The sequence below is a fragment of the Babylonia areolata genome, chromosome 22, assembly GCF_041734735.1.
Source record: "Babylonia areolata isolate BAREFJ2019XMU chromosome 22, ASM4173473v1, whole genome shotgun sequence".
Classification (NCBI taxonomy): domain Eukaryota; kingdom Metazoa; phylum Mollusca; class Gastropoda; order Neogastropoda; family Buccinidae; genus Babylonia; species Babylonia areolata.
Window position 1 is genome coordinate 13,557,719 of NC_134897.1, and position 27,496 is coordinate 13,585,214.

At 45.9% G+C, this 27,496-nt stretch overlaps 1 protein-coding gene across 2 annotated transcripts in view; it reads right to left on the bottom strand.

Moving 5' to 3' along the window:
* The window catches only part of LOC143297392 (zwei Ig domain protein zig-8-like), a 346,453-nt gene that overhangs the window by 15,840 nt on the left and 303,117 nt on the right, over positions 1-27,496 (bottom strand). The window contains exons 6-9 of one of the 2 annotated variants that reach the window (XM_076609722.1): positions 19,389-19,496; positions 11,087-11,205; positions 6,418-6,589; positions 4,976-5,005 (exon numbers count right to left, since the gene is read on the bottom strand). In XM_076609722.1, the coding sequence (XP_076465837.1) occupies positions 4,976-5,005; positions 6,418-6,589; positions 11,087-11,205; positions 19,389-19,496 (429 nt within the window). The remainder of the gene's footprint in view (positions 1-4,975; positions 5,006-6,417; positions 6,590-11,086; positions 11,206-19,388; positions 19,497-27,496) is intronic. The other variant, XM_076609723.1, reaches the window with a different exon arrangement.

Sequence of the window (27,496 nt, forward strand, 5' to 3'; positions counted from 1 at the left end):
AAATTGGAAAGAACAGCGAGGTAGAAATAGGAAAGAACAGCTGGAGACTTGGGGTAAAAAAAAAAAAAAAATAATAACACAAACGGTGCTGTTCCTCACCCTTGCTATGTCACAACGCTGACCAAAAGTCTGGATTATAAAAACAAACGAACAAACTTTATTATTGTGTAAAGGAAAATGGATTGCAGGCAGAGATACACTTGTACTTGGAATCAGTTGGATATAATTCTAGAAGGAAACGAAATCCATATTTCAAAACGGTTGGTTCTGTTGCACGTTTCCATACTGATTATTTTCAGCAGCTTTGAGTGTCCCTGAAAATGTCGATGGATGTATGTCCTGAAACAACAAAAAAGGGGCCATTTCCTCAGACACTGCGCGAATGACCACGTGTATGTTTCAATAACCAGCATGCTGATGAAAGGTGCATCACACTGATGACTTTTTTGTTGTTTTAATTGAAAACATGCAATGGATGTTCATTTCGTGTCATAATGTTACAGTACAAAACTAGTCAGCTGAACAGTTTGTTTCAGTAGCTCTAGGAGGCGTCACTGTGTTCAGACAAATGCATATACACTACACCACATCTGCCAAGCAGATGCCTGACCAGCAGCGTAACCCAACGCGCTTAGTCAGGCCTTGAGGAAAAAAAAAGAAAAAAGAGAACTACTAATATGTATGAGGCGCAAAAACTTGAAGTCAACTATAAGCGTACAAAAAAAAGGAATAATCAAATAAATGTAAAACATGCACACACATATGTATAACAGATATGCAACACACATGCAGTTTCACAGATGTGAAAGCACAGTCAAATACACAAACGTACATGAGCCCCAACACACACAGAGGGGACGATAGTGAAGTTTGGGGGGAGGGGGGTGTGGAGGGGTGTGGAGGGGAGGATAGGGACGTTGGGGTGTAGAGGGGAGGTGGGGGGTAGAGGGGAGGATAGGGACGTTGGGGAGGTGGGGGGTAGAGGGGAGGATAGGGACGTTGGGGAGGTGGGGGGTAGAGGGGAGGATAGGGACGTTGGGGAGGAGGGGAGGATAGGGAGGTGGGGGTGTAGAGGGGAGGATAGGGACGGAGGGGAGGTTGGGGAGCTGGGGTGTAGAGGGGAGGATAGGGACGTTGGGGAGGAGGGGAGGATAGGGACGTTGGGGAGGAGGGGGTGTAGAGGGGAGGATAGGGACGTTGGGGAGGTGGGGTGTAGAGGGGAGGATAGGGACGTTGGGGAGGTGGGGGTGTAGAGGGGAGGATAGGGACGTTGGGTGTAGAGGGGAGGATAGGGACGTGGGGGTGTAGAGGGGAGGATAGGGACGTGGGGGTGTAGAGGGGAGGATAGGGACGTTGGGGAGGTGAGGGGTGTAGAGGGGAGGATAGGGACGTTGGGGAGGTGAGGGGTGTAGAGGGGAGGATAGGGACGTTGGGGAGGTGAGGGGAGGATAGGGACGGAGGGGTGTAGAGGGGACGTTGGGGAGGAGGGGAGGATAGGGACGTTGGGGAGGTGGGGTGTAGAGGGGAGGTGGGGTGTAGAGGGGAGGAGGGAGAGGTGGGGTGTAGAGGGAAGGATAGGGACGTTGGGGAGGTGGGGTGTGGAGGGGAGGACAGGGACGTTGGGGAGGTGGGGTGTGGAGGGGAGGACAGGGACGTAGAGGGGAGGAGGGGTGTAGAGGGGAGGATAGGGACGTTGGGGAGGTAGAGGGGAGGAGGGGTGTAGAGGGGAGGATAGGGACGGAGGGGAGGATAGTGAGGTTGGGGAGGGGGGGGTGTAGAGGGGAGGATAGTGAGGGTGGGTGTAGAGGGGAGGATAGTGAGGGGGAGGGGGGTGTGGAGGGGAGGGGGGTGTAGAGGGGAGGATAGTGAGGTTGGGGGAGGGGGTGTAGAGGGGAGGATAGTGAGGGGAGGGGGGGGGTGTAGAGGGGAGGATAGTGAGGGGAGGGGGGGTGTAGAGGGGAGGATAGTGAGGGGAAGGGGGGTGTGGGGGGAGGATAGTGAGGGGAAGGGGGGTGTAGAGGGGAGGATAGTGAGGGGGAGGGGGTGTAGAGGGGAGGATAGTGAGGTGGGGGGGTGTAGAGGGGAGGATAGTGAAGGGGAGGGGGAGGGGGGGTGTAGAGTGGAGGATAGTGAGATAGTGAGGTTTGGGGGGGGGTGACCTTGGGGGGGGGCGAGAGGGGAGAATGTTATTCTGAAGTGAACCTCACTATTCCCCTCTCTACCTCCCAAACCCAACTATTATCCCCTCTATCCCCCCCCCCCCCCCCCCAAACCTCACCGTCTTGATGAAATAAAAATGAAAAATAAACTTGTGCTGCTCTGAATGACGAAAATAATCCTTAATCTCACCCTTGTCCAACCCCTACTCTTTTACGTCTATCATATAGTGAGCTCTATGCGTCTCCCGTGAAACAACACACACAAAAGAACATGAACACACTCTCTCATCCTGGGTCAGTGCTTATTTGCCTGACAATGCTCGGCTCAGCTGAGCATTCATGCTATGCAGACTTTTCCCTTGTATCCTTTTCTAATTCCTAAGCACAAGATGCAAAAGATAAATTATATACGAAGCATTGCTTTCTTTTTTTTCACAACATATTTTGCTGTCTTGTTTTCTTCCTATTCTTTATACTTCACCTTCACGGGCAGCTTTGGGAAGTCATCGGATTCTGACTTTTCCCCCCGACAATGATTGAAAACACCACCACGAAACTATGACTAGTGTCTCTGGGTCACTTGCCATGGGGGAACTGTACATTATTAATAATGCCTACATCCAAAATTGTTCCCTGGGGAAACATTGGAGATACCACGCAAACTAAGAAGTTCTCTCCCTCAGACAGAGAATTCATGCAAACCCACATACATCGTCCACAAACTCTCACCAGTGAATACAGCATGCACATCCATAAAAGGAACAACAGTGGAGTAAACACGGCACGGGAAGACGAAGCTATAATGAATCCTGTCTCACACCGAATAAAGTACAAGATCAGCACTCTACGCTACAAATGTATTCACAAAATTAATCATCCCCTTCCTATCTCTGTGGCTGCCTTCACCTCTACACTCCATCTCGAGGCTCACTACGATCAGCTTCGGATCCACTCTATTTGCGCATACCCAGATTCAAACTCTCGAATGTTTGCCGCCGTTCTTTCTCTCTTTCTGGACCTTGCAATTGGAATGAACTTCCTCTTTCGCTTCGTCAAGTCTCCACACTCAGCTCTTTCAAGTCTGGCCTTAAAACCCACCTCTTCCCAAAATAGCCTCCCTTCCTTGTCTTCAGTTTCTCCAGTTTTAGATTTATGCGTGCGTGAGAATGACTGGTGCGAAAGCGCTTTGATTTGTCTATGCACAAGATTCAGCGCTATATAAATACCATTATTATTATTATAATCATCTCCATCCAAAAACCTGCGGCACCCTCTCCCCCATCCCAAACCCTCTCCTCATTCCAAACCCTACAGCACCCCACTCCCCCTATAGCGTCTCTCCCCCATCCCAAACCCTACAGCACCCCACTCCCCCTATAGCGTCTCTCCCCCATCCCAAACCCTACAGCACCCCACTCCCCCTATAGCGTCTCTCTCCCCATCCCAAACCCTACAGCACCCCACTCCCCCTATTGCGTCTCTCTCCCCATCCCAAACCCTACAGCACCCCACTCCCCCTACAGCACCCCACTCCCCCTATAGCGTCTCTCCCCATCCCAAACCCTACAGCACCCCACTCCCCCTATAGCGTCTCTCCCCCATCCCAAACCCTCTCCCCATCCCAAACCCTACAGCACCCCACTCCCCCTATAGCGTCTCTCCCCCATCCCAAACCCTACAGCACCACACTCCCCCATATAGCGTCTCTCCCCCATCTCAAACCCTCTCCCCCATCCCAAAACCTACAGCACCACACTCCCCCTATAGCGTCTCTCCCCCATCCCAAACCCTCTCCCCCATCCCAAACCCTACAGCACCCCACTCCCCCTATAGCGTCTCTCCCCCATCCCAAACCCTCTCCCCATCCCAAACCCTACAGCACCCCACTCCCCCTATAGCGTCTCTCCCCCATCCCAAACCCTCTCCCCATCCCAAACCCCATCCCAAACCCTACAGCACCCCACTCCCCCTATAGCGTCTCTCCCCCATCCCAAACCCTACAGCACCCCACTCCCCCTATAGCGTCTCTCCCCCATCCCAAAGCCTACAGCACCACACTCCCCCTATAGCGTCTCTCCCCCATCTCAAACCCTCTCCCCATCCCAAACCCTACAGCACCCCACTCCCCCTATAGCGTCTCTCCCCCATCCCAAACCCTACAGCACCCCACTCTCCCTATAGCGTCTCTCCCCCATCCCAAACCCTACAGCACCCCACTCCCCCTATAGCGTCTCTCTCCCATCCCAAACCCTCTCCCCATCCCAAACCCTACAGCACCACACTCCCCCTATAGCGTCTCTCCCCCATCCCAAACCCTCTCCCCATCCCAAACCCTACAGCACCACACTCCCCCTATAGCGTCTCTCCCCCATCCCAAACCCTCTCCCCATCCCAAACCCTACAGCACCCCACTCTCCCTATAGCGTCTCTCTCCCATCCCAAACCCTCTCCCCATCCCAAACCCTACAGCACCACACTCCCCCTATAGCGTCTCTCCCCCATCCCAAACCCTACGGCTCTTCCATCATCCCAAATCTTGCACCTTACCTCTTACCATGCTACACACACACCCATCCCAAATTAACCAAGGGTGTGGGTTGGTATAAGACAGGGTGGGGAGAGAGGGAGGAAGGGAAAAGAAGGGAAAATACGGGGATGTGGAAAATAAGACAGGTTGGGGAGGGAGGGGGGGACGGGATTGGGGGTGGAGGGAATAAGAGATGGGAGGGAGACAGACACAAACAAGACAAAAAAACGATGGCACACGGACAAACAAAAGCAATTCCATTCCAAATCACCAAACAATCACTGTTTACCTCTTCTTTTCGGGTCGGGTGGTTTCGTTTCTGCAATGAAAAGGGAAAAAAACGGCAACCATCGTTATTATATATATAATAAAAATCAGAGATACCACAATGCACGCTAAATTCCCCACAGAAACATTGCACAAACAACGCCAGTAACCCCCTACCAACCAAACTCACCCTTCAGCATGTAAACAAACAAACAAACCAGTAAATCGCAACACCACCACTCCCGGAAGAGAAAAAAAAATCAATGGAATTTCCTGCCAAAAACAATTATGAAAATCAGTGTATTGATTCCTCGCCAAGTGTTTTGTTGGCTTGTATGTGTGTCAACATGCCCGATTTCTTCTGACTACAGGACAACATGGATACAGATACAAAATTGTCAAAGAAGGGAAAGAGGGTGGGAGAGATAAATCATCCGCAAACCCCCCTGAAATAATCACGGTCAACGTTATCAACCTGCAACCCCGCCCCCCCACCCTCCCATCAACTCACAAAGAGGTCTGCTGTAAGACAACCCAGCAAGTAATTGGCTGTCGGTTGTGGTTTTCGCGCTATATTAAAAATTCCATTATATTGAACGTAGCATTTTCGTCATGCTTTGCAGCAAACATGATTGGGTCGATAAACCCTGTAACGAGAGTTTGTTCTTTTTTCTCATCCAAGCAGAAGGGTTAACTGCCACCTGTTAATTTTTGTGTACCCAACCGTCAAGTAAAAACGTAACCGAAAATTCTATCCAAGAGACTAAAAACATAACTACCCACATAACAGCGATAAATACCACCCGTCAACTTTGTGAACCCAACTATCAAGACATCAATTGAAAACGGGTCTCCCCTTCTAATTTATCATACATTCATCACGAACCAAAAATAATTGGCGCTGACATGCAGGCAGTGACCGTAAGAGGGCTTCTGATCACTCATATATTATGACGAACTAAAACGAAATTGGTGAAATGGATCATACATTCCTGACGACCAGAATGGGCTGCTACCACTGGCGGTACCTTTAAGAAACTTGTGAAATGGGTCGTACAGTGACGGTACCTTTAAAAGAAACTTAGGAAATGTGTCGTACAGTGACGGTACCTTTAAGAAACTTGTGAAATGGGTCGTACAGTGACGGTACCTTTAAGAAACTTGTGAAATGGGTCGTACAGTGACGATACCTTTAAAAGAAACTTATGAAATGGGTTGTGCAGTGACGGTACCTTCGAGAAACTTGTGAAATGGGTTGTTTATTCCTGACCAACAGGCTGACAGGTAAAGTGACTGTACCTTTATGAAACTTATGAAATGGGTCGTACAGTGACTGTACCTTAAAAAAAACTGATGAAATGGGTCATGTATTCCTGACCAACAAACGGGCAGTGACGGTACCTTTAAGAAAGCAGTGAAATGGATACGTTCCTGAAGAACGAATGGGGTGATGGATGACGGTACCTTTCAGAACGGTGATCTTCATGTTGACGATGTTGTTCCTGGAACTCCGACACACGTACTCCCCGGCGTCACTCTCCTTGGCGTGATCGATCATCAGCTCGCTGATGAAGGCTCGGTCCCTGATCGACTGGTATTTTTCGATCAGCACGTGCGGGTATTTGAAGGAATCGATCTGCAACCAAGTGGGGGACAGGTTACGTTTTGTGGGTCGCTGTTTTGGGAGGATGGGAATGTGTGTGTGTGTGTGTGTGTGTGTGTGTGTGTGTGTGTGTACTTGCGTCGACTCCGTTATTCTGTACCAATACTGACCTGTAATAGAGCATGACATAACAAAATACCCCCCGTCCACATACCTCTGTATGTCTGCCTTTCAAGTGTCTTAAATCGTATGAGGGAAGGGGGCGGGACTCTGGGGTGATGAACTTTGTGGCTTTTAATGGGGACCTGGACGTTGTAGATCGTGGCTTTTAATGGGGACCTGGACGTTGTAGATCGTGGCTTTTAATGGGGACCTGGACGTTGTAGATCGTGGCTTTTAATGGGGACCTGGACGTTGTAGATCGTGGCTTTTAATGGGGACCTGGACGTTGTAGATCGTGGCTTTTAATGGGGACTTGGACGTTGTAGATCGAAACACAAGCCAACACACAAACTGAACTCGGCGTAACAGGGAGAAATTACTAAAATGCTAGAGATTCAAAATTAGTGGTAATTGCGACCGTTCAAAGTTTAACAAAACATTGCGGAAATCGTGTTATTTTCCCCATCCCGTAACGACCTAAAATGTTCTCCAACAGCACAGTCTTTACAATATTGCTGCAATAGCAGTCTCTACAGAAACGTTCCCCAAGGGAAACTACTGGTTATTCTGACTTCCTAAAGCTTGAAGCTCCAGGGCTCCACACCGAAATTCAATCAGCAACACTTCGGCAGCTCATGCATGTATCGCTGGAAAATCGGATTGAAAAAAATTAGAATAAAACAAACATTTATCTAGAACGCCACGTCAAGGCAGTGCTGACTCATTCTGTGGAGTCCCATTCAATGCCCATGCCCCCAGGCGGCAAACTGTTTTCATACATATCAACTACTCACAACTTTTCAACTTCACTTTTACGCAAATCGCATAGAACGCCTGCGCACGCACACATACACGTCATAGGAAATAATCAATAGCAATAACTTCATATGAACACAAGTTTTTTACGCCAAAATGGACACATCGACATTGACTGATGGCGGATGATAAAAATGATCATCTGGGAATAGATATGATTACAGCGCATAGGTCAGTGTGTGTGCGTGTGCGCGCGCAACAACGCATGTAAATTGGCCAGTGCGTGCAGCAACCAAGGAAGGGAGCAGATCAGATTAACCCTGACTGCACATCCACTGTGCACGTGCACAAGGGAACATCCATCACCCAAACCCATACATCCATTATGGAAACCACCAACAGTCTGCAGTTCAACGCGTCAATCGGGACGGGGATGGCTGCAAGGGGGGACTCACAAATCACACATTAATGCTGATGGACACTGTACGTGTGCACATACATAGTGCAGGCGCGCGTATACAGTTTCTTGAAGGCAAGGCACTCGCTCTCTCTCTCTCTCTCATCTGCTCCGCAAACAATAGACCCGCAAAGCTTTTTTTTTTTTTTAACCAGCTAAAAAAGACCAAAAAAATCATGCTTTTTCGTGACGTTTGTATCTATACCTACATGCAGTGAATTTTTTTTATTTCTACCTTTGTGCTTTCATGTTCTTACTTGTTCGTCTGTAAATTGGATGTTATTACCTGTAACATCTGCATCAGCAAATTAGTCACTTTTGTATATGTACAATGTTAAAGTTGTGTTTCTCTGTTCTCTTTATGTCCGCTATATGTTTGTCACTTCGGTCATGTCTCTGTATGTGCATAAGTATATAGATTGTGTGTGTGTGTGTGTGTGTATGGATATGAATGTGTGAATGCGTTCGTTTTATAACTTTTTACGACGTTAATGACGATGATGGTGATCATTCTTCGTTGTAGTAGCAGTAGATGTAGCAGTGTTAACAAAAATTATTATTGTTGTGTCATTATCGTTAATGTTGTTATTGTTATTGTTGTCACAAGGACAGATTGGACGACTGGGCGATGCCTAAAATCTTTATCCTTGAGTAATAAAGTTTTTTTGAATCTCTCTCTCTCTCTCTCTCTCTCTCTCTCTCTGTCACACACACACACACACACACACACACACACACTTTTTCAAGCAGGGTGACCCATACGGACGGGGGGAAGCGGACAGGCCAGCCACATAATGGCGCCGCATGGAAACCGTGAAACTTGAGGGTTTCCACAGGACTGCAGCGGTCACCAGAACCACCACTCCCTCAAACACACTGCAAGATAACTCTCACATCCTGCAGAAGAGCACCACTGCTGATGATGGCCGCTGTGGTAAACCGGAAGCATGTCCCCACAGTACTGTATGCAGATAAGGGGAACGCTACACGTCACAATAACCAAGGACATTTTGATGTGGGGGAGCTGAAAGGAAATCGGAAGAACTTCAGACAGAGAAGGGAGGGGGGGGGGGGTGAGAATGGGGGTCGGGGGGGGGGGGGGGGGCCTAGATATTGGCGGAAATGATTCCGGAAGACAGCGATTGCAGTACGGACGCAAAACGCATGCGGTATTCTCTCCCACGGAGACGCTTTTTGAATAATATGGAACGAACAGTATATACCTCCAGAAGTTTGGTACCGATACCATTGGACAGCATTGACAGCTCTGTCAGTCGTTGGTCTGCATTCTGTTTTCAAACTGGTGGAAGTTTTGTCTTTAAACCTCCTCCCCTACCCCCTCCTTCTCTCTCTCTCTCTCTCCAAGTAAAAGGTACATAATTATATACAGATGACCCCTAATGCTAATGACTAAACGGATTCACTAATTATTATATAAGCAAATGAATTATGACCGTGGATGGCCCACATGTTCTTTACTCTTTTGTTGTTCTTTTTCCCTACCCTTTTCTTGCGTACAGTTGTTGCGGTGTGTGTTTCGTGGTATTTGCTTAATTAATTTTTTGTAACCCCCCCTTGTCAAAATGGCTGTAAATGCTTTTGACAATAAATCATCAATCAATCTCTCTCTCTCTCTCTCTCTCTCTCTGCGAGTGTTTCATATATGTCTGTATGTATTTCTCAGTCTCTCGTTTTGTATGTCTGTCTGTCTAAACCCCCTCCCTCCTCTCCCTCCCTCTCTCTTCACACCTACATTCACGCGCGCTACTTGCAAGCAAGCGGTCGCAGGTGCGGTTGAGACACTGGTAGAGACAGACTGCTTCGAAATGGATCAACTAACTTCCCGGTTCAAAGCCTCCCCTGTTCTTTTAATTTCTTTCTTTCTTTCTTTCTTTCTTCCTTTTTTTTCATTGTAACACATTCCATGTATCGAGACATGTCACAATGCCCACTCCTCATGGCTTAAACAGTTCAGTAATTTTTCCTGAATCGTTTAGCCAGTTAATGATCGCTTACGCTTCAAAAGGAAAAACACTTACCTTTAATGACACAGAAATAATGTAAAATGACAAAGCCATTCCAATCTTTTTTTGTTGTTGTTGTCTTTTAACCTTTATAATGCTTGAAGAATCTTTGTTTTTCATGCTTAACGAAAGAAACACTATTATCCAGAATGTCTCACATAAAAACATATCAAGATATATTGTAAGGACCACGACTTCACACTGACAGTTAGGGAGGAGCATGAATCCAACAGGCGCGCGCGTATGCACATAAAATTAGGGGGGAAATCTCTTATGACTATATGGGGAACAACATCACAAAAGAATCTCCATGCTATTATGCAGAAATTGCGCAGTATTTGATGCGAAGCCATTACAGATATTCTGGTAATAGTCATGATATTATTCGTGTGTCTGGAAAACAACTTCGCGCGCGCGTATGTGTGTGTGTGTGTATGTGTGTGTGTGTGTGTGTACGCGCGCGCGCGCGTGTATATGTGTATGAGTGAGCAAGAAGATCAGAGGTGGGCACACATTACACCGAAGACCGCAGAGAGATGGAGACTGGCGGGTCAGTAAGAAATCAATGCACATGAAGTGACCAGGGGTTCAACTCCCTCACGGTCCCCACACCCACGTTGAACCCTACCCTACCCTACCCTAGCCGCGGGGCCCCCGGTCATCACAGAGCCCGTCCTGTTTGTCCCACCAGCAGCGACACCCATCACCGCTGATGCTCAGCTGGCTGGGGGGTCATACTGCCCGTCATTGCACAGGGTTGTACGTGAAGGGGGAGAAAGTGGGAGGGACAGGAACAGACAGAAAGGCACAGAGAGAGAGAGTGAGAGTGAGTGAGAGAGAGAGAGAGAGAGAGAGAGAGAGAGAGAGAGAACACAACAGACAGAGGGAGAGTCAGGGAGAGACGGTCAAGCAGATTTAAACAACAACAGAGAGAGATGGGGTGAGAAACACACACATCGACAGAGAAGAGAAAAAGACAGGGTTGTAAAATGACTGCAATGTGTTGACATTATTTCATGGATCGATGCCAGGTGTGTGGGTGGGTGGGTGTGCGCGTGCGTACGCGCATTTGTGTGTGTGTGTGTGTGTGTCCGCGTGCGTGCAGACAGTAAATGAAGGGTGGCCACAGACCATGTCGCCGTCCTTGAACCAGTCGATGTCCTCCGGCAGGCGGGGGCCCCCCGAGGCGTTGCACAGCAGGTGGATCTTCTGGCCCAGGTCCACGTACCGCCTGCCCTTGATGGAGATCACTGTCACCACACACACAGCCTGCATTTAATAACAGTGCACACACATACAGCATGCCACCGGAGGAGGGGGAGGGGGTGGGGTTTCTACAGTGCCCGTATGTATACGCATATATATATACACACACATACATAATGCATAATTTTCATGCACTAGGGCGCGCGCGCACACATGCGCCAGTATATATATATATATATATGATCGTGCACTCACACACACACACAGCTTGACAACAGCTCACCGGGGGCCACTATGATTCCTGTAGGCATACGCATACATATACCCATACCTATGCTCTAAGGCCCGCGCACATGCATGCGTATGTATATAAATTGTGTACACACACACACACACACACACACACACACACACACACACAGCCACACAACTTGTCACCGTGGAGGCACTTTTGTGGATGTATACACACGCATACATAATACCCATACATATACATAATTATGCACTAGGGCGCGCGCACACACATGCACATCATTATTGTACACACACACACACACACATGTGCACGTATATAAACCTTGCAAATACACGGGCACACACACACACGCACACACACACGCAAACAAGCAAGCGCGCACGTACACGTACATACCCGTGCACAGGAACAGGACTTCATATAAGATTTTCTTGTTGTCCTGTTCATCGATATATGTGTTGTATTGTGACATGTTAAAATAAAATACTGTTTAAACCAAACAGGCAACTAACATCAGACGATGAGTAACCGTGGCGAGGATATGAAAGGGGCCATAATAAGGGATGAAGAGCGAGACAGAGAGAGAGAGATATAACGATCACGATAACCATAACGATCTTTTATTCAAATTCCAAAGCCCCTTACTGAAGGGGGGGTCATACAAGAAAATAAGGAAAGATACTGACTTGACACGATAAACCAACATCACAAACCAACCAAAAAAAGCTAATACAATACTCAACAACATTCACAAAACAACAATTCGAACTCTCTTCAATGCTTCATATGTGTATATGGCCATGTTGTTTTTTAGTAAGCTCATTTTTGAGAGAGAGAGAGAGAGAGAGAGAGTTACAAATACATAGAGGAAAGAGATAAACTGAGTGAAAGACAGAGAGAGAGAGAGAGAGTTCCAAATACATAATGGAAAGAGATAAACAGAGAGACATCGACAAACAGCCAGACAGACAGACAGACAGACAGAGAAACATCAAGGGATACAGACAGACAGACAGACAGACAGACACAGCACCAAACCGAACCAAACACAGCGAAACAAGCCGAACGCTCACAAACAGGGCACGCGGTCATACACAAAAAAACGTGCGCTCGCATTTTTCCCGTCTCTCTCTTTCTCTCTCACACACTCTCTCTCTCCATGTCAATAAAGAAATAAACACAAAGTTTAATTTAAAGAGGACAGTGGGACACCCAGGCACCGTCACAACCCTTTAAAACCCATCTCCCGGGAGACAGAAAATTTACATACTTGTCAACACCAGAAGAAACGCGAAGGGAAGATTGCACGGAAAGCAAAGCTGGCAAACAATAACCAGAGGAGTAAATAACAAAAATAAAGGCAGGAAATAAATGTATACATATATTGGCATTCTCCTCCTCCCGCACCCCCCATTCTCTCTCTCTCTCTCTCTCTGCCTCTCTCTTTCTCTCTGGTGCTGGTCTTGTTGTTCTTTCCCCTTCGTATCATCGATTTTCTTCACTGTTTCCATGTTCGTATAATCCGTCGAATAGCAAAAGCTAGTGGACAGATTTAGCGTCGGCCGAAAAGTGTTAATCCTTGTAAAATAAAGATTCGTTAATGCTCTGAAATAAAGATTTGTTCTTTTCCTTGGCATTGCTATGTTTGAACGTGATTTTTAGACAGCCCCCCCAACCCCCCCTTTTGGTTTTTTAAAGGGGGTGTAGGGAAGGGATGGAGGGGGGGGGGGGGAGGGTGGAGGTGAGTGTTCATTCTCTATCCATGACAACCACCATGACGGCCAGAGTGGCCCAGTGGTCACATCTTCATGTTTCCATCAACACGATACGTGGGAAGTCAGGTTCAAGTCCCGACAGCGCCAGCCCCTGGTGGATTCCAGTTGATTTTTTTTTTTTTTTTTTTTTTTTTTTTACTACTTCTCCAGTTTTCAAAACATTGTTCCGTTCACATAAATAACGTTCTAGCAACCCAACTTGCGGCCTGAATGTTAAAAAAAAATCCGATTCCGTATTCCGGGCCAGACAACGAGGATGGAATGAAGAGAACACAGACTCGGGTGGTGGTCCTGTTCTGGATCAAGGTTTCAGAATATGCCTAAGATTTTTTTTTTCGCCATTAGAAAGCGCGGGGAGGAGGTGTGGGGGAGGGGGTGGGGTGGAGAAAACAGTGGGCCTAATAGCGTAATATCTCACGAAGGCATAGACATCTTTACGTTAAACTTGGGCCCGGATAAAAAAAACAACCAACAACAACACCAAATAAACAAACAAAAAAAAACAAAAAACAACAACAACAACAACAAAAACTGTCGAAGCTAATCATACAGTTATCAAGAGTAAAAATGAAGACTTTGGGGGACAGGAGATAAAAGATTAAAGATTTTATCACCACTTGGAAAGTAAGAGGGGTGGGAGGGGGTAGGGTGGGGTGGGGAACAGGTCTATTTAACGTGATATCTCACGAAGGCATAGTCATCTGTACAACGAATCGAAACTGGGGCACGTTTGAAACAACTGTCGAAGCCAATTACACAGTTATAAACAGCAAACGGAGGACTGTCTGCCCTAGGGGATAGAGAGACAGAGGAGGCAAAAGGTGAAAAGGGAGGGGAGGGGGAGGGGAGGGGGGGGGAGCAAATTAGATATCTGTTCAAAGGTGGTACGCGATATACGGCGCTGTAATCTAATTTCATTCCAATTTTGAACAGGAGACGAGACCTCCCGCGAAGATGAGGGAGTACGCATACAGAGCAATCCATCATCAACAACTGAACACACTGGCACCATTCCCGCACCACCACACGGGCGGCGGTGCAAACTGAATTAACGTTAGCACACTGAAGGAAAACGCAAGTGAAAGAAATGAAATGAATTAAGAGGTAAGCATCACATTTTCAACTCCGTACTAATGAGTGTACTTGGCTGGAAAGCCCTTGGAGTTATAAGGCAGGTGAACGAAATGGCGTGTGTGTGTGTGTGTGTGTGTGTGTGTGTGTGTGCGCGCGCGCGTGCGTGCGCGTGGGTGTGGTGTGTGAAAGAGCACAAACACACCAGCCTCATTCTCTCCTTTCCGAACTTAAATCCCAAAGCAGGTGCACCACGGAGACACCCACATAAAATCGGACCACGGTTAAAAACTTTTTAAAAAAAACACACAAAAAAAGGCAGCAAACTTTGCACAAACAGCGGTAAAAAGCCCAAGATGAACCACAGTGTCCTGACACCGAAAACCGCACCAAAACAACACGACGAAAAACGAACGACCTCAATTAGCACACTGAGAGAGAGAAAGAATAGGGTTTCTCTCTCACAAGTCGCTGTGACCTGGGCTTTTTACTCAGTGGCTCAGTGCGACTCGAAAATTTGGTAAAACTTTGGCAGAGGTTTGTATTCCGGTACAGAGACTGCTAAAGACAGTGTGTGTGTATGTGTGTGTGTGTGTGTGTGTGTGTGTGTGTGTGTGTGTGTGTGTGTGTGTGCGAGCGCGCGCGCGCGCGTTGGCTCTGTCAGACTCTACGCATGGCATCAGAAAAGAAACTTCCCACCTCCATCTGTTTGTATATCTGTTAATCTTGTGTGTGTGTGCGTGTGTCTGTGTGTCTGTCTGTGCGTCTGTGTGTGTACTTGCGTTGACTCCGACAGTCTCTATATTGACCTGTGCTCTGGCATGCCACAACAATAGAAACATCCAGCCTCCAGCTGTCTGTATGTCTGTCGTAAATCGCGCGTGCGTGTGTATGCTTGTGTGTGTGTGTGTGTGTGTGTGTGTGTGTGTGTGTGTGTGTGTGTGTGTGTGAGACAGAGAGAGAGAGAGAGAGAGAGAGAATTTCATAAGACAGGAAATGTGTGTGTGTGTGTGTGTGTGTGTGTGTGTGTATGTGTATGTGTGTGTTAACATGCTTAAACACTCCAAAAGCGAGTGAGAATAAGAATAATATTGTCGTTGCAAAGTGCGAGCGCGCGCATACATACACAGACACACACACGCGCGCGCACGCACTTAGATACTTACACACACACACACACATAAAGAATAATAAAGAACTGGTGGTTGGAAGAGAGAAAAAAAAATAACAAAACACGCTGAACAGAATACGAATATGCTGAAATTGTATTCTGACACCTTATAATTACACCCCCTCCCACCCCTCCCCCGCTCCCCCCCAAAAAAAACCCCACAACCCCCCCACTCCCCCCCCCCCCCGCCCCCCCAATAATGATAACATTAAAACAAAAATGAATCACACGCCAAAAAATGTCGCACACGGCATAATGAAACCGACCGAGAAGCAGGAAAAAGGAAGAGAGAAGAAGAAGAAGAAGAACAAGGGTTAACAGGGAAATCTGATTTCAACTCATTTGAAACAAAAAAAAACGGCAGAAAAGCCAGGAAACACAAGAGGCGACAACAAAGAAACCAAATCAAATCATGTAGAGCGGCGAAAGACAAGAACGACGTCATCAAGATGAGACGTCATCGACAATTAACAAAAACGTCATCAACAACTTAAAAATAAAATAAAAAAGAAGAGAGGAAAAAGAAGAAGAAAAAAAAAAACACACCAAAAAACAACCAAACACCAATTCAGTTTCAGTTTCAGTAGCTCAAGGAGGCGTCACTGCGTTCGGACAAATCCATATACGCTACACCACATCTGCCAAGCAGATGCCTGACCAGCAGCGTAACCCAACGCGCTTAGTCAGGCCTTGAGGAAAAAAAAAAGAAAAAAAAAAGGTGAATAAATAATAGATAAGCTTACACAAATAAATAAATAATAACTATAGTGGAAAAAAAGAAGAAAAAAAGGGGGTAGTAGTAAAAAACAAACAAAAACAAAAAACAAAAAAACAACAACAAACAACAGCGTCATGCTGGTCAAAGGGTTTTTTGCACACACTATTTTTTCCGCACTGTTACAGATGGTCAAACCATGTCAATAATATCTCTTTCCCCAGTTCATGAGATATTGTTACTTGCTTATTTTAATCAGGTCAAACAACACCACAATGTCCACACACCGTACTTACAGGCGAAAGATACATGCAACCTTTGCATCGAGAACATCACGTAAAACAATGTCGTCAACAGCCATTTAGAAATGCAGTCATTAAGCATAAAACATTCAATAACGATAGATTCAGCCACATCACTAATCAGCTCAAGACTGGTCAGTTAGACTTTTTTCTGGAAACTAATATCATTTCGCATTGCTAGTTTACGTAAACAGATAATAAATCCCAACATATACAGGTAAATTAGTGTAATCATTTCGCATTGCTAATTTACGTAAACAGATAATAAATCCCATCACACACAGGTAAGTTAGACTTTTCTGGAAAGTGTAATCATTTCGCACTGCTATTTACGTAAATAGATAATAAATCCCATCACATGCAGATAAATTAGACTTTTCTGGAAAGTGTAATCATTTCGCACTGCTAGTTTACGTCAACAGATGATTAATCCCATCATGTACTCGAAACTGACTGAATGGTTGAAAATATCAAACGGCCATAATTGGCAAATGCAAGAGGAACCCATCACAGTATCTACATTGTCTGCCCAACGGACGAGCAAAAAGACAGCAAAGAGAGACTTTCTGCACACAACACAGAGGAATGAACTGGGAAAGTGGAAAGAAACAGACGGGGGAAAAAAAGAAGGTAAAAAAAAAAAAAAAGAACAAGGGTAGAATCACAAGGAGACCACGAGAGAGTGGCAAACCAGTACACCACACACACACACACACACACACACACACACAATATGTACACACACACACACACACACACACACACAGCGGGATGCTGTGGAAATCTAAAAGTGCCTCCCTAGGTGTTGCATCCAGAACCACCCCCCACCCTGTCTTTGTGTGTGTGCACGTGTGTGTGTGTGTGTGTGTGTGTGTGTGTGTGTGTGTGTGTGTGTGTGTGTGTGTGTGTGTGTGTGTGTGTGTGTGTGTGTGTGTGTGTGTGTGTGTGTGTGTGTGTGTGTGTGTGTGTGTGTGTGTGTGGTGTGTGCATATTGTTTGTATGTGTTGTGTGTGTGTGTGTGTGTGTGTGTGTGTGTGTGTGTGTGTGTGTGTGTACGCGAGCAGTAAACGGGCCAAAGACGGAAAGAAACAAAGAAACAAAGAAACAGACGGTTGAGGAGGGGAAACAAAGGGGGGGGAGGGGGGGGGGGGGGGGGGACACAAAAAGCCAAACAAAACTTCACAACGAAAGACAGTGGGAACCCCACCCCCCACCCCACACAAACACACGCGCCCTCCCTCCATAGGAAAAAAAAAAAAGGCAAAGAGAAGACGAAAAGTAAAAATGAACACGACGCCAAACATCGAAAAAAAACCCCATAAAGAACCTTCCGCAAACAGAACGTGATCAAAAACATCACTGGGCACCGTGAGGAACAAGAAATAAAGTTTAATCAAGCGAAGCTGTGGGAAAAAAAACAAACAAAAAACAAACCCTGCACAGCTCTCTCTGGCAATGAGGCTAGTTGAAATTGCTACACAGCCGAAGGAGATCACAAAAAGAAGAAAAATACATAAATACATATTCCATGCAAAGACAAAGTAAGAGCACACACACACACACACACACACACACACACACACAAACAAAAAAAACAAACCACACACACGTGAAAAAATGGGGAGGAAAAGAAAGTTTTTGTTTGATATATTCCCTCACTACAACGAGGTACGGGTTTAGACTGTACTACAGTATACTACATGCGTCAAAAAGAAAAAAAAAAAAAAGGCAAACACGCCGTGGGATAATATTCACAGGGTATTCACACCACACCATGCACACTGGTGGTGATACAATTCTGCCTTTGTAAAACGTCAATTGAAACAACTTAAATTTTTTATTTTTTTATTGATATTCAAGAGTACTTTTCAATTATTCATTTTTTAACACATCAATCGACATTACATAACTGTGACGAAAAACATTGCATTATTTTCGGTGTGCATATTTACAGTTAATTAACCCATTTTAACGAAAAGACCTACTTGAACCGCACATAAAAAAAGGGGAAAAGAAAAGAAAACGTTAAATTGACGGAATCGTTCGTCTTCCTGTGAATTATGTGTTTAGACAGTATCAAGTCAGAAGCGTTGTTAACTCTTAATTTCACTAAACACACTGTTTTCAAGTGGTCCATTTTTTTTTGGGGGGGGGGGGGAAATCCATTAAAAGCCAAAAGAATATTATCTTAAATGTATATCAACATGCTTCCTCCTTGACATATTTCGAAAACGGTAAGCGGCAAACTAGTTGCCTTTAAAAAGGTTTACCTCAAAATCACAATGAAGTCCAGTGCACTGATCTTTTGCTCGCCTACTGATAACATTCAAGAGCCTGCTCCAAATCCCAAACAAATACAACTGTTTCTTTTGCGGTTTGTGACTGACGAATCCATGATCGCTTCATTATGTTAACTACACAATAAACTTCGCTTAACTCACACCACAAAAAATATTCCTAAACATCCAACAGATTTGAGTTATTTTCCTCTGAAACGGAAGATCCACAGCCGATCTTAATCACAGGTTGTTCTTTTTGTTGGTTAACACATACGGATAAGTAGTAATGGTTTTGATGGGGGATGAAGACGAATTTGGTTTTGGGAGATTAGTTTTTGGAGAGAGTGACGGAGGATGTATCAGTGATTCGTCAAATACAAAACACCACCAGTAAATTATATTTTCATAATGCTGAAAAAAAAAATATATATATTCATATATATACATATATATATGTATGTATAACATAAAAGAAGAGAAAAGAAAAAAAAACAACAACTGTGAAAGCCAAAATGGTACAGCGGGACACCAGTCTTTCTACTGAAGACTACCACCACAAAGTTCATTCCCAACTCGTTCACCCGCCACCTGGCCCAGGGAGGGGAGACAACAGCACTCAGGGGAGACAATGAAGGCACAGGGGGGAAGTTGTACATACGGCAGCCACGGAGACTGGGGACGCCGCAGCGCTTGACAGGGTTGTGCAGGATGTTCGAATCCCGCCCGGCCCCGCTCTGCCCCGTCTGGTCCGCCGGGCCCCCTCCTTCTGCAGGCGTGGCAGGCGGCACCAACATCATCATCATCATCATCATGATCAGCAGCAGCAACAACAACAACAACAACAGCGATGACAACTTTTCCCTCTCGTTGGCCTGTACACTCTTAGCTTACATGTTAACAGGTGTCCTTGATAACAATGGTGATGGCTGTGACGCGTGACGACGATGACATCATGGAAAAAAAGAAGAAGAAGAAAAAAAAGGAGGCGGTGATGGGTGATAAACAATGATGAAAATGAGAAAAGCCAGTGATGAGGACGACGACAGTGAGGCCCAGCAATGGCAGCCATGACCAGGAGAAATTTTCTTCATCATTGTTGTCTTCTTCAAGCCCAGCCGACAAACCACACTGGGCAATATCAGAACCGAAAACAAAAATATCAGACCCGTCCACTGTGCACAAACACACGCGCGCGCGCGCGCGCACGCACACACACACACACACACACACACACGCATGAAAATGATGCTGACGATACTGGCATCTAAAACTAGTAAATTCTACATGTGATCTCCCATTTGGCAGCAACAGTCCCTTCTCCTCCACCTCCCAGAGATCCAAAAGCATCAACACACAAACGCGTACCTGTCATGAAAAGGCTTCTGAAGCTGGTCTCGACAGACGCTGAACACACACACACACACACACACACACAGGGAAGAAAATCGGAATGGGCATTCATCAGTGGAGTGATGGCCTAGAGGTAATGCGTCCGCCTAGGAAGCGAGAGAATCTGAGTGCGCTGGTTCGAATCACGGCTCAGCCGCCGATATTTTTTCCCCCTCCACTAGACCTTCAGTGGTGGTCTGGACGCTAGTCATTCGGATGAGACAATAAACCGAGGTCCCGTGTGCAGCATGCACTCAGTGCACGTAAAAGAACCCACGACAACAAAAGGGTTGTTCCTGGCAAAATTCTGTAGAAAAATCCACTTCGATAGGAAAAACAAAACAAATAAAACTGCACTCAGGAATAGAAAAAAATTAAAATGGGTGGCGCTGTAGAAAGCAGCCCGAATTTCACACAGAGAAATGTTGTGATAAAAAGAAATACAAACAAACAAACATCATCTAGATTGTATGCCACCAAACTCTCCTGCTTGAAACTTCACAAGGAAAGAAAAGCAAAAGCTGCAAGCAGCCCACGGATTATACACCATTTGGAACACCAACAATACAAGCTCTGAAAATCTACTTCAATTCAACTGGCATGCACATGCACAACTCCTACGTCCTCTGATATATTTTCCATCTTTCTCTGTCTCTGTCCGTCCTTCACACACTCTCTCTGTCTCTCTCTCTCTCTCTCTGGATGTGAACGCGTGCACACACACACACACAGATACAGACACACATACACACACACAGACACACACAAACACACACAAAGTGCAGTATGCATTGAGGGGAGACAAAGAGAGCGAGACAGACAGACAGACAGACAGAGGGAGAGAGACAGACAGACAGATGGAGAGAGACAGACAGAGAGAGACAGACAGACAGACACAGAGAGAGACACATAGAAAAGGGGGGGGGAGACAGACAGAGAGACTGAAAGGAACAGACAAACAAGCAGACAGACATACTGGAAAGACAGTGCTACAAAAGACACAGGGAAGTTTTACTGCCTGAAAAAAAACACACCCAAAAACCCACAAACTGTCCCTGTCATTCCAGATCCTTGTAGTGAAGGTACCGGAAGACCGAATCAGAACGACAATCACAACAACTCTATCATCTCAGTAAGAGAAATTAGTTTTGATGAAAATTTCCAAATCTCTGGTACCCCCCCCCCCCCCTACCTGGCTCGTCGCTATTGCCGAAAGACTGACGCATCGCAGAACCATCGCACACTGCCCCCCAAAAAAAAACAAAAAAAACAAACAAAACACAAACAAACCCAAAAACAAAAAAAACACAACCCAAAACAAAACAAAAAAACCCACACAAACACCACCCGGTCAAACCAGCCCATCGCAGCCATCGCTACACCTGCACAAACTACGATTAAAACTATCGAGGAGAAAAACGGAGAATACAGACATCAAGAAAAACAACAACATCAACACAAGTAACCTTTCACGCAGATCGTTCAACACAATGGCTGACCCTCATGAAGCGCCAACCCACATTCAAAAAGACACCCCCCCCCCCCCCGTACCCGCCCCCTCCCCCGACCCCCAACTTCTCCCTCCCCCTCCACCTCTACCTCTCCCCCCTCCCTCTTCAACTTCACGTTTTCTTACGGATGTCAAAGTGGATGGCCCCCCCATGCGGGGGAGCAAATGACGGCAATAATCATTATAACATCACGATCCTTCCACCCCTCCCTTCCTCCCCCCACCCCACCCTACACACACGTATTATCCCCCCCCCCACCGCCCCAACCCCCACCCCCTAGGCGGGTGTCTGCTACAGCGAACTACATCGTCAGTCGCAGGAGGAAGTGACTCACATCTACTGTGCAAACATGTGACTGGACTGTTAGTAAGGGTGACATCCACTGTGCTCTCAGAAAACAGCCACAGCTGAGTGGAGGTGACATCATTATATAAATTCTGTGCCCACAGTTAGCTCTACTGTTAGTTTGTGTGACGTCATGTGTGCCCTAAGCTCTACTGCTGGTAGGGGTGGGTTTTTTTTTCTCCAATAAAATGTGTGCTCTTATTGAATGCACTTTTCTGTTTTGGTATTTGGTGCATTGTTTCGGAAGGCAAAATGTGAAAGACCGTCGTCTTTATTTTGATATATTACCACTTTACGCTTCGTAATATATGTGTAATTTAATGTATAATGCCCTTATCGTGTTCATGTATTCTGTTCATTAAACAAAAACAAAACAAAACAAAACAAACAAACAAAACCAACCGAACAAACAAACCCAAAAAAAACCCAAAAAAAAACCTCTACTGTTAGCTGATGTGACGTCATTTCTGCTCTTGTTCAACTGTCAGTAGAAGTGGCATCATTTGTGCCCACAGCTCTACTGTTAGTTAATGTGACGTCATGTGCGTAACTCAACTGCTAGTAAAAGCTACACCATTTGTGCCCACAGCTAACTCTAATCTTAGATGACGCGACATCATTTGTGCCCTAACTCTAGCTGATGTGACGTCTTATGTGCCCGAACTCCAGTGACGTGACGTCATTCGTGCCCTAACTCTACTACTATTACTACGAGTGACATTAATCTGTGCCCACCGTTAACTCTACTGGTGACAAAAAAAACATACAAACAAACAAAACAAAAAACCAACCAAACAAAAAAAATGATGATTCCCACCATGCTGCAGACTAACTCTATAGTATTTAAGAGAGAAACAAAGCAAAACCTTGCGTTCAGCATTAACTGTGCAGGGGGTAGAGGAGAGGCAATCAACCGCGTCTGTGGCTGCACAAGCTGGTGGCAGTAGTCACACACACACACACACACACTCACACACACACGCGCGCGCGCAAGTCGGAAAGTAACACAACAACACTGTCAAAATACACACACACACACACACACACACACACACACACACACACACAAAACAAACACAAACACACACTCACACAACACACACACACTCACACAACACACACATTCACAAAACACACACACACAAAACACACACACTCACACATACACACACACACACTCACACACACACACACTCACACAACATACAAACACACACAATACAACACACACACACACACACACGCACGCACGCGCACACACACACACATACACACACACACACGCACGCGCACGCGCCCAAAGAAAAAGTAAAAGAAAATTCGCACAATACGTACAGATACATTCATCATGTGTTCACAAGCGCACGCGCGCTGACACGAAGAGTCAGTGCGGCATGCATTAAGGGGAGGGGGTGTGGGGGGAGAAAAAGAGATAGACAGACAGACATATATAGACAAAGATATCGACAAAGAGAGAGATAGAGGTAGAGAGAGACACAGGGAGAGAGAGAGAGAGAGACGGAGAAGGAGACAGACAGACAGTGATTGAGTCAGAGACAGGAAAAGAGAGAGAGGGTGGGGGACAGAGAGAGGCAAAGAAAGAGAAAGAAACGGAAACAAACAGGGTGAGAGAGAGACAGAGATAGAGAGATAGGGAGAGAGAGTGAATGAGGTATGAGAAGAGAGAGACAGAGAGCAAGAGAGAGAGAGGGAGGGAGAGAGAGAGATCAGTATCAGTAGCTCAAGGAGGCGTCACTGCGTTCGGACAAATCCATATACGCTACACCACATCTGCCAAGCAGATGCCTGACCAGCAGCGTAACCCAACGCGCTTAGTCAGGCCTTGAGAAAAAAGAAAAAAAGAAAAAAAAAGGTATATATATATATATATACATATATATATCTATATATATGTATATGTATATATATCTATCTATCTATCTATATATATATATATATATATATACATAGAGAGAGAGAGAGAGAGAGAGAGAGAGAAGCGTACATACATAAATAAATAAATAATAATTATGATGGAAAAAAAAGTAGTAATGAAAATAATGATAAAATAATAATAATAATAATAATAATAAATAAATAATTAAATAAATAAGACAACAATGATGATAAATAAGCAAATAAATATAAAACATGAAGACACACATTCACACATACACCCACACATGCATAACAGATATGCCCCAAAAACGCAGTTTCATAGATATGAAAGCACAGTCAAATACATATAAACGTACATGAGCTCCAACACACACACACCCACACACACACACACACACACCCACACCACAAATTTCCCTGCACCTCCTCTACCCCCCTCCTCCACACACTCGGAGTTTCTAGTCTATGTATCGCAGCTTCCACGGCACACACCCCCCCCCACACACACAAACACGCACACGCACACACACTCACACACACACAGATGAACACTTACTTGTACAAGCACACACACACACGTCCATATCTCCCGCCCCCAACCCCACACACATATATACAAAGATATATATATAATATATACGTTCCAATATCCTGATGCTCCCACAGTGTAGGCATGCATACACTCACATACCTCATCCTCTATCTCACCTCCTCCCTGCACCCCCACCTCCCCCTCACAAACACACACAACACACACACACACACACACACACACACACACACACACACATGCACAGAACTCTCCTGACACTTGTGTACACTTACACTCTCACGCATGCACAAACGCACTCAAAAACATAGACCCACACATACACACAAACACACACATTCACACACGCACAGAGGCTGCCACTGACTGGCCGGAAGAGGGATGGGAAAAGATCTCTGATGCCAAGAATGTGGCGTCTAGTGTGTTGCTCAGTCTACTGTATTTGGAAAAGCCCACAGAGACTCTGTTCCGTTTTGAAGAAATTTGCGCAATGTTGGTTTGGAAATGATGCCGATATTTGTTTGATTTGCAAAGCATCGTGCTCTACCTTTCATGTTAGACTTACGGCCGCTCCCGCTCTCTGCTTTTATTTCTTTGAGGCGATCGATGGTGTGATGGCCTTGTACCTGTTCTTTTTGATATTCTTTGACTTTTCTGAGGATTTCCGATTTTCCTAGATGTAGGCCGCTCGTTGGTGTTGCGTTACCAGCAAGTCTGTCAGCTCGCTCATTTCCCTTAACTCCTGCATGTCCCGGGCAGTATGACCATGTGATTTTTTTTATCTGAAAGTTGCGCATTGCCTTATGCCACTCTGGGCTTCCCATTCCGTTTTCAATTTTCTGTATGAGGTTCATTGAGTCTGTTAGAATCATGGCATGTTGGTTTCCGGGCGTATGGATGGACGATAGCCACTGGAGGGCATGTGTCACAGCTTCAACTTCCATCGTTAGGCTGGAGGTTGTGACTTTGTAGGCAGCATTCTCTTCCCTAACTGTTTTTCCATTTTGTTTCGCAGTGAATCCCCAACCGGATTGGTCTTTGGTGACTGAGCCATCTGTGTATATGATGATGTCCTCTTCTTTACTGTTTTCTTCTAAAACGAGAGAGAGAGAGAGGGTGGGGGACAGAGAGAGGCAAAGAAAGAGAAAGAAACGGAAACAAACAGGGTGAGAGAGAGACAGAGATAGAGAGATAGAGAGAGAAAGAGAGAGAGAGTGAATGAGGTAAGTGAATGAGGTAAGTGAATGAGGTAAGAGAGAGACAGAGAGGGAGAGAGAGAGAGAGAGAGAGAGAGAGAGAGAGAATTAGATAAGAGAAGAGAGAGACAGAAACAGAGAGAGAGGAGTGAGTGAAAGAGAGAGAGGGGGTAGAGACTGAGAGAGACGGTGAGACAGAGACATAAGAGAGAGAGACAGAGAGACAGAGAGAGACAGAAAGAGAGGGGAAGAGAGAGAGAGGCAGAGAATCGATGTGCTGTGGAAAATAACAGGAGACTGACAGAAGGAAAGCTTGATTAAGGTCTTTACCCTTGAACGTCCATCAGATTCCTGCCATGCAATAAGAGAGGGGGAGGGAGGGAGGGGAGGATAGAGAGAGAGAGAGAGAAAGGGACAGACAGACAGACAGAGACAGAGAGAACGGTGGGGAGGAAGATGGAGAGATACGGAGATAGGGAGAAAGATGAGGAGAAAGAGGAGAGGGGGGCGGGGGGGGATGTATTGAAAGGGAGTGGCGGTTGGAGGAAGGAAGTCACTGACTTCCTTTTGAAATCAATTACCTGTCCGCCACAGCGTGGGTCAGAGAGAGAGACAGAGAGACAGACAGAGAGAGACAGAGACAGAGAGAACAGACAGAGACAGAGAGACAGACAGAGAGACAGACAGACAGAGACAGAGAGAGATTCCAGATGGTTTATTCATGCATAGGCCTAGGCCCTTTATGAAGGGGTACATGAGCATTACTCTTTTTTATATATAGCTAAACATCACATTGCAATGCATGCTAACATCCAAATATTCAATCAAACAAACATAATTATAAGTAAAGTAGTGCTACGGTAAGAGAGAGAGAGAGGAGGGAGGGAGGGAGGGAGAAAGAAAGATGGAGAGACAGAGAGAGAAGGGGGGTCGGGGGGGTGGTGTGGGGGTGAGAAACAAGGATAACATTTTTTTCTTCTTGTCCATTACCTGTCACAGTTCGACAGAGAATGAATGAATGAATGAATCTTTATTTTCCAGTGGTGAAGATATTAGCACACAGTGGCCGACTTAAACATCTGCCGTCGTTCTAAGAGACACACAAACATTGAGAGAGAGAGAGCGAGAGAGAGAGAGAGAGAGAGAGCAGAGAGAGAGAGAGAGCGAGCAGAGAGAGAGAGAGAGCAGAGAGAGAGAGAGAGAGAGAGAGAGAGAGAGAGAGAGAGAGAGAGAGACAGCGGGGGTAGGAGTGGGGGTGGATGGTGGGGTAGGGTGATGGTATCACTGTGTTTCTGGTTCTGAAATCAGTGCCCGTTTCTTCCTTGTTCCGTTGGGGAGTTTCGGCATGTGGCATGAAGCACCAAGGTATCAACAGTTAGGTTTCCTACCGTGCACAGCGCCAACCTGAGCTGGCTGTTTGAGACGCTTCTGTGCAGAGAGATTTCATTGACCTCACCCATGACGGATCCTGACCGGGTTGATCTATAATAACAATAATAATAATGATATTTATATAGCGCTGAATCCTGTGCAGAGACAAATCAAAGCGCTTTCGCGCCAGTCATTCACACGCATGCATAACTCTAAAACTGGAGAAACTGAAGACAAGGAAGAGGCAGGGAAGGGATGCCATTTTGGGAAGAGGTGGGTTTTAAGGCCAGATTTGAAAGAGCTGAGTGCGGAGACTTGACGAAGCGAAAGAGGAAATTCATTCCAATTGCAAGGTCCAGAGACAGAGAAAGAACAGCGGCCAACAGTCGAGTGTTTGAATCTTGGATCCGAAGCTGAAGTGGAAGTGCAGGAATGCAGCTGTTGTTGTGACTGATGCTCGTGACGTTGGTTACACCCCCCACATCCCCCTCACCATGCTCTCGAA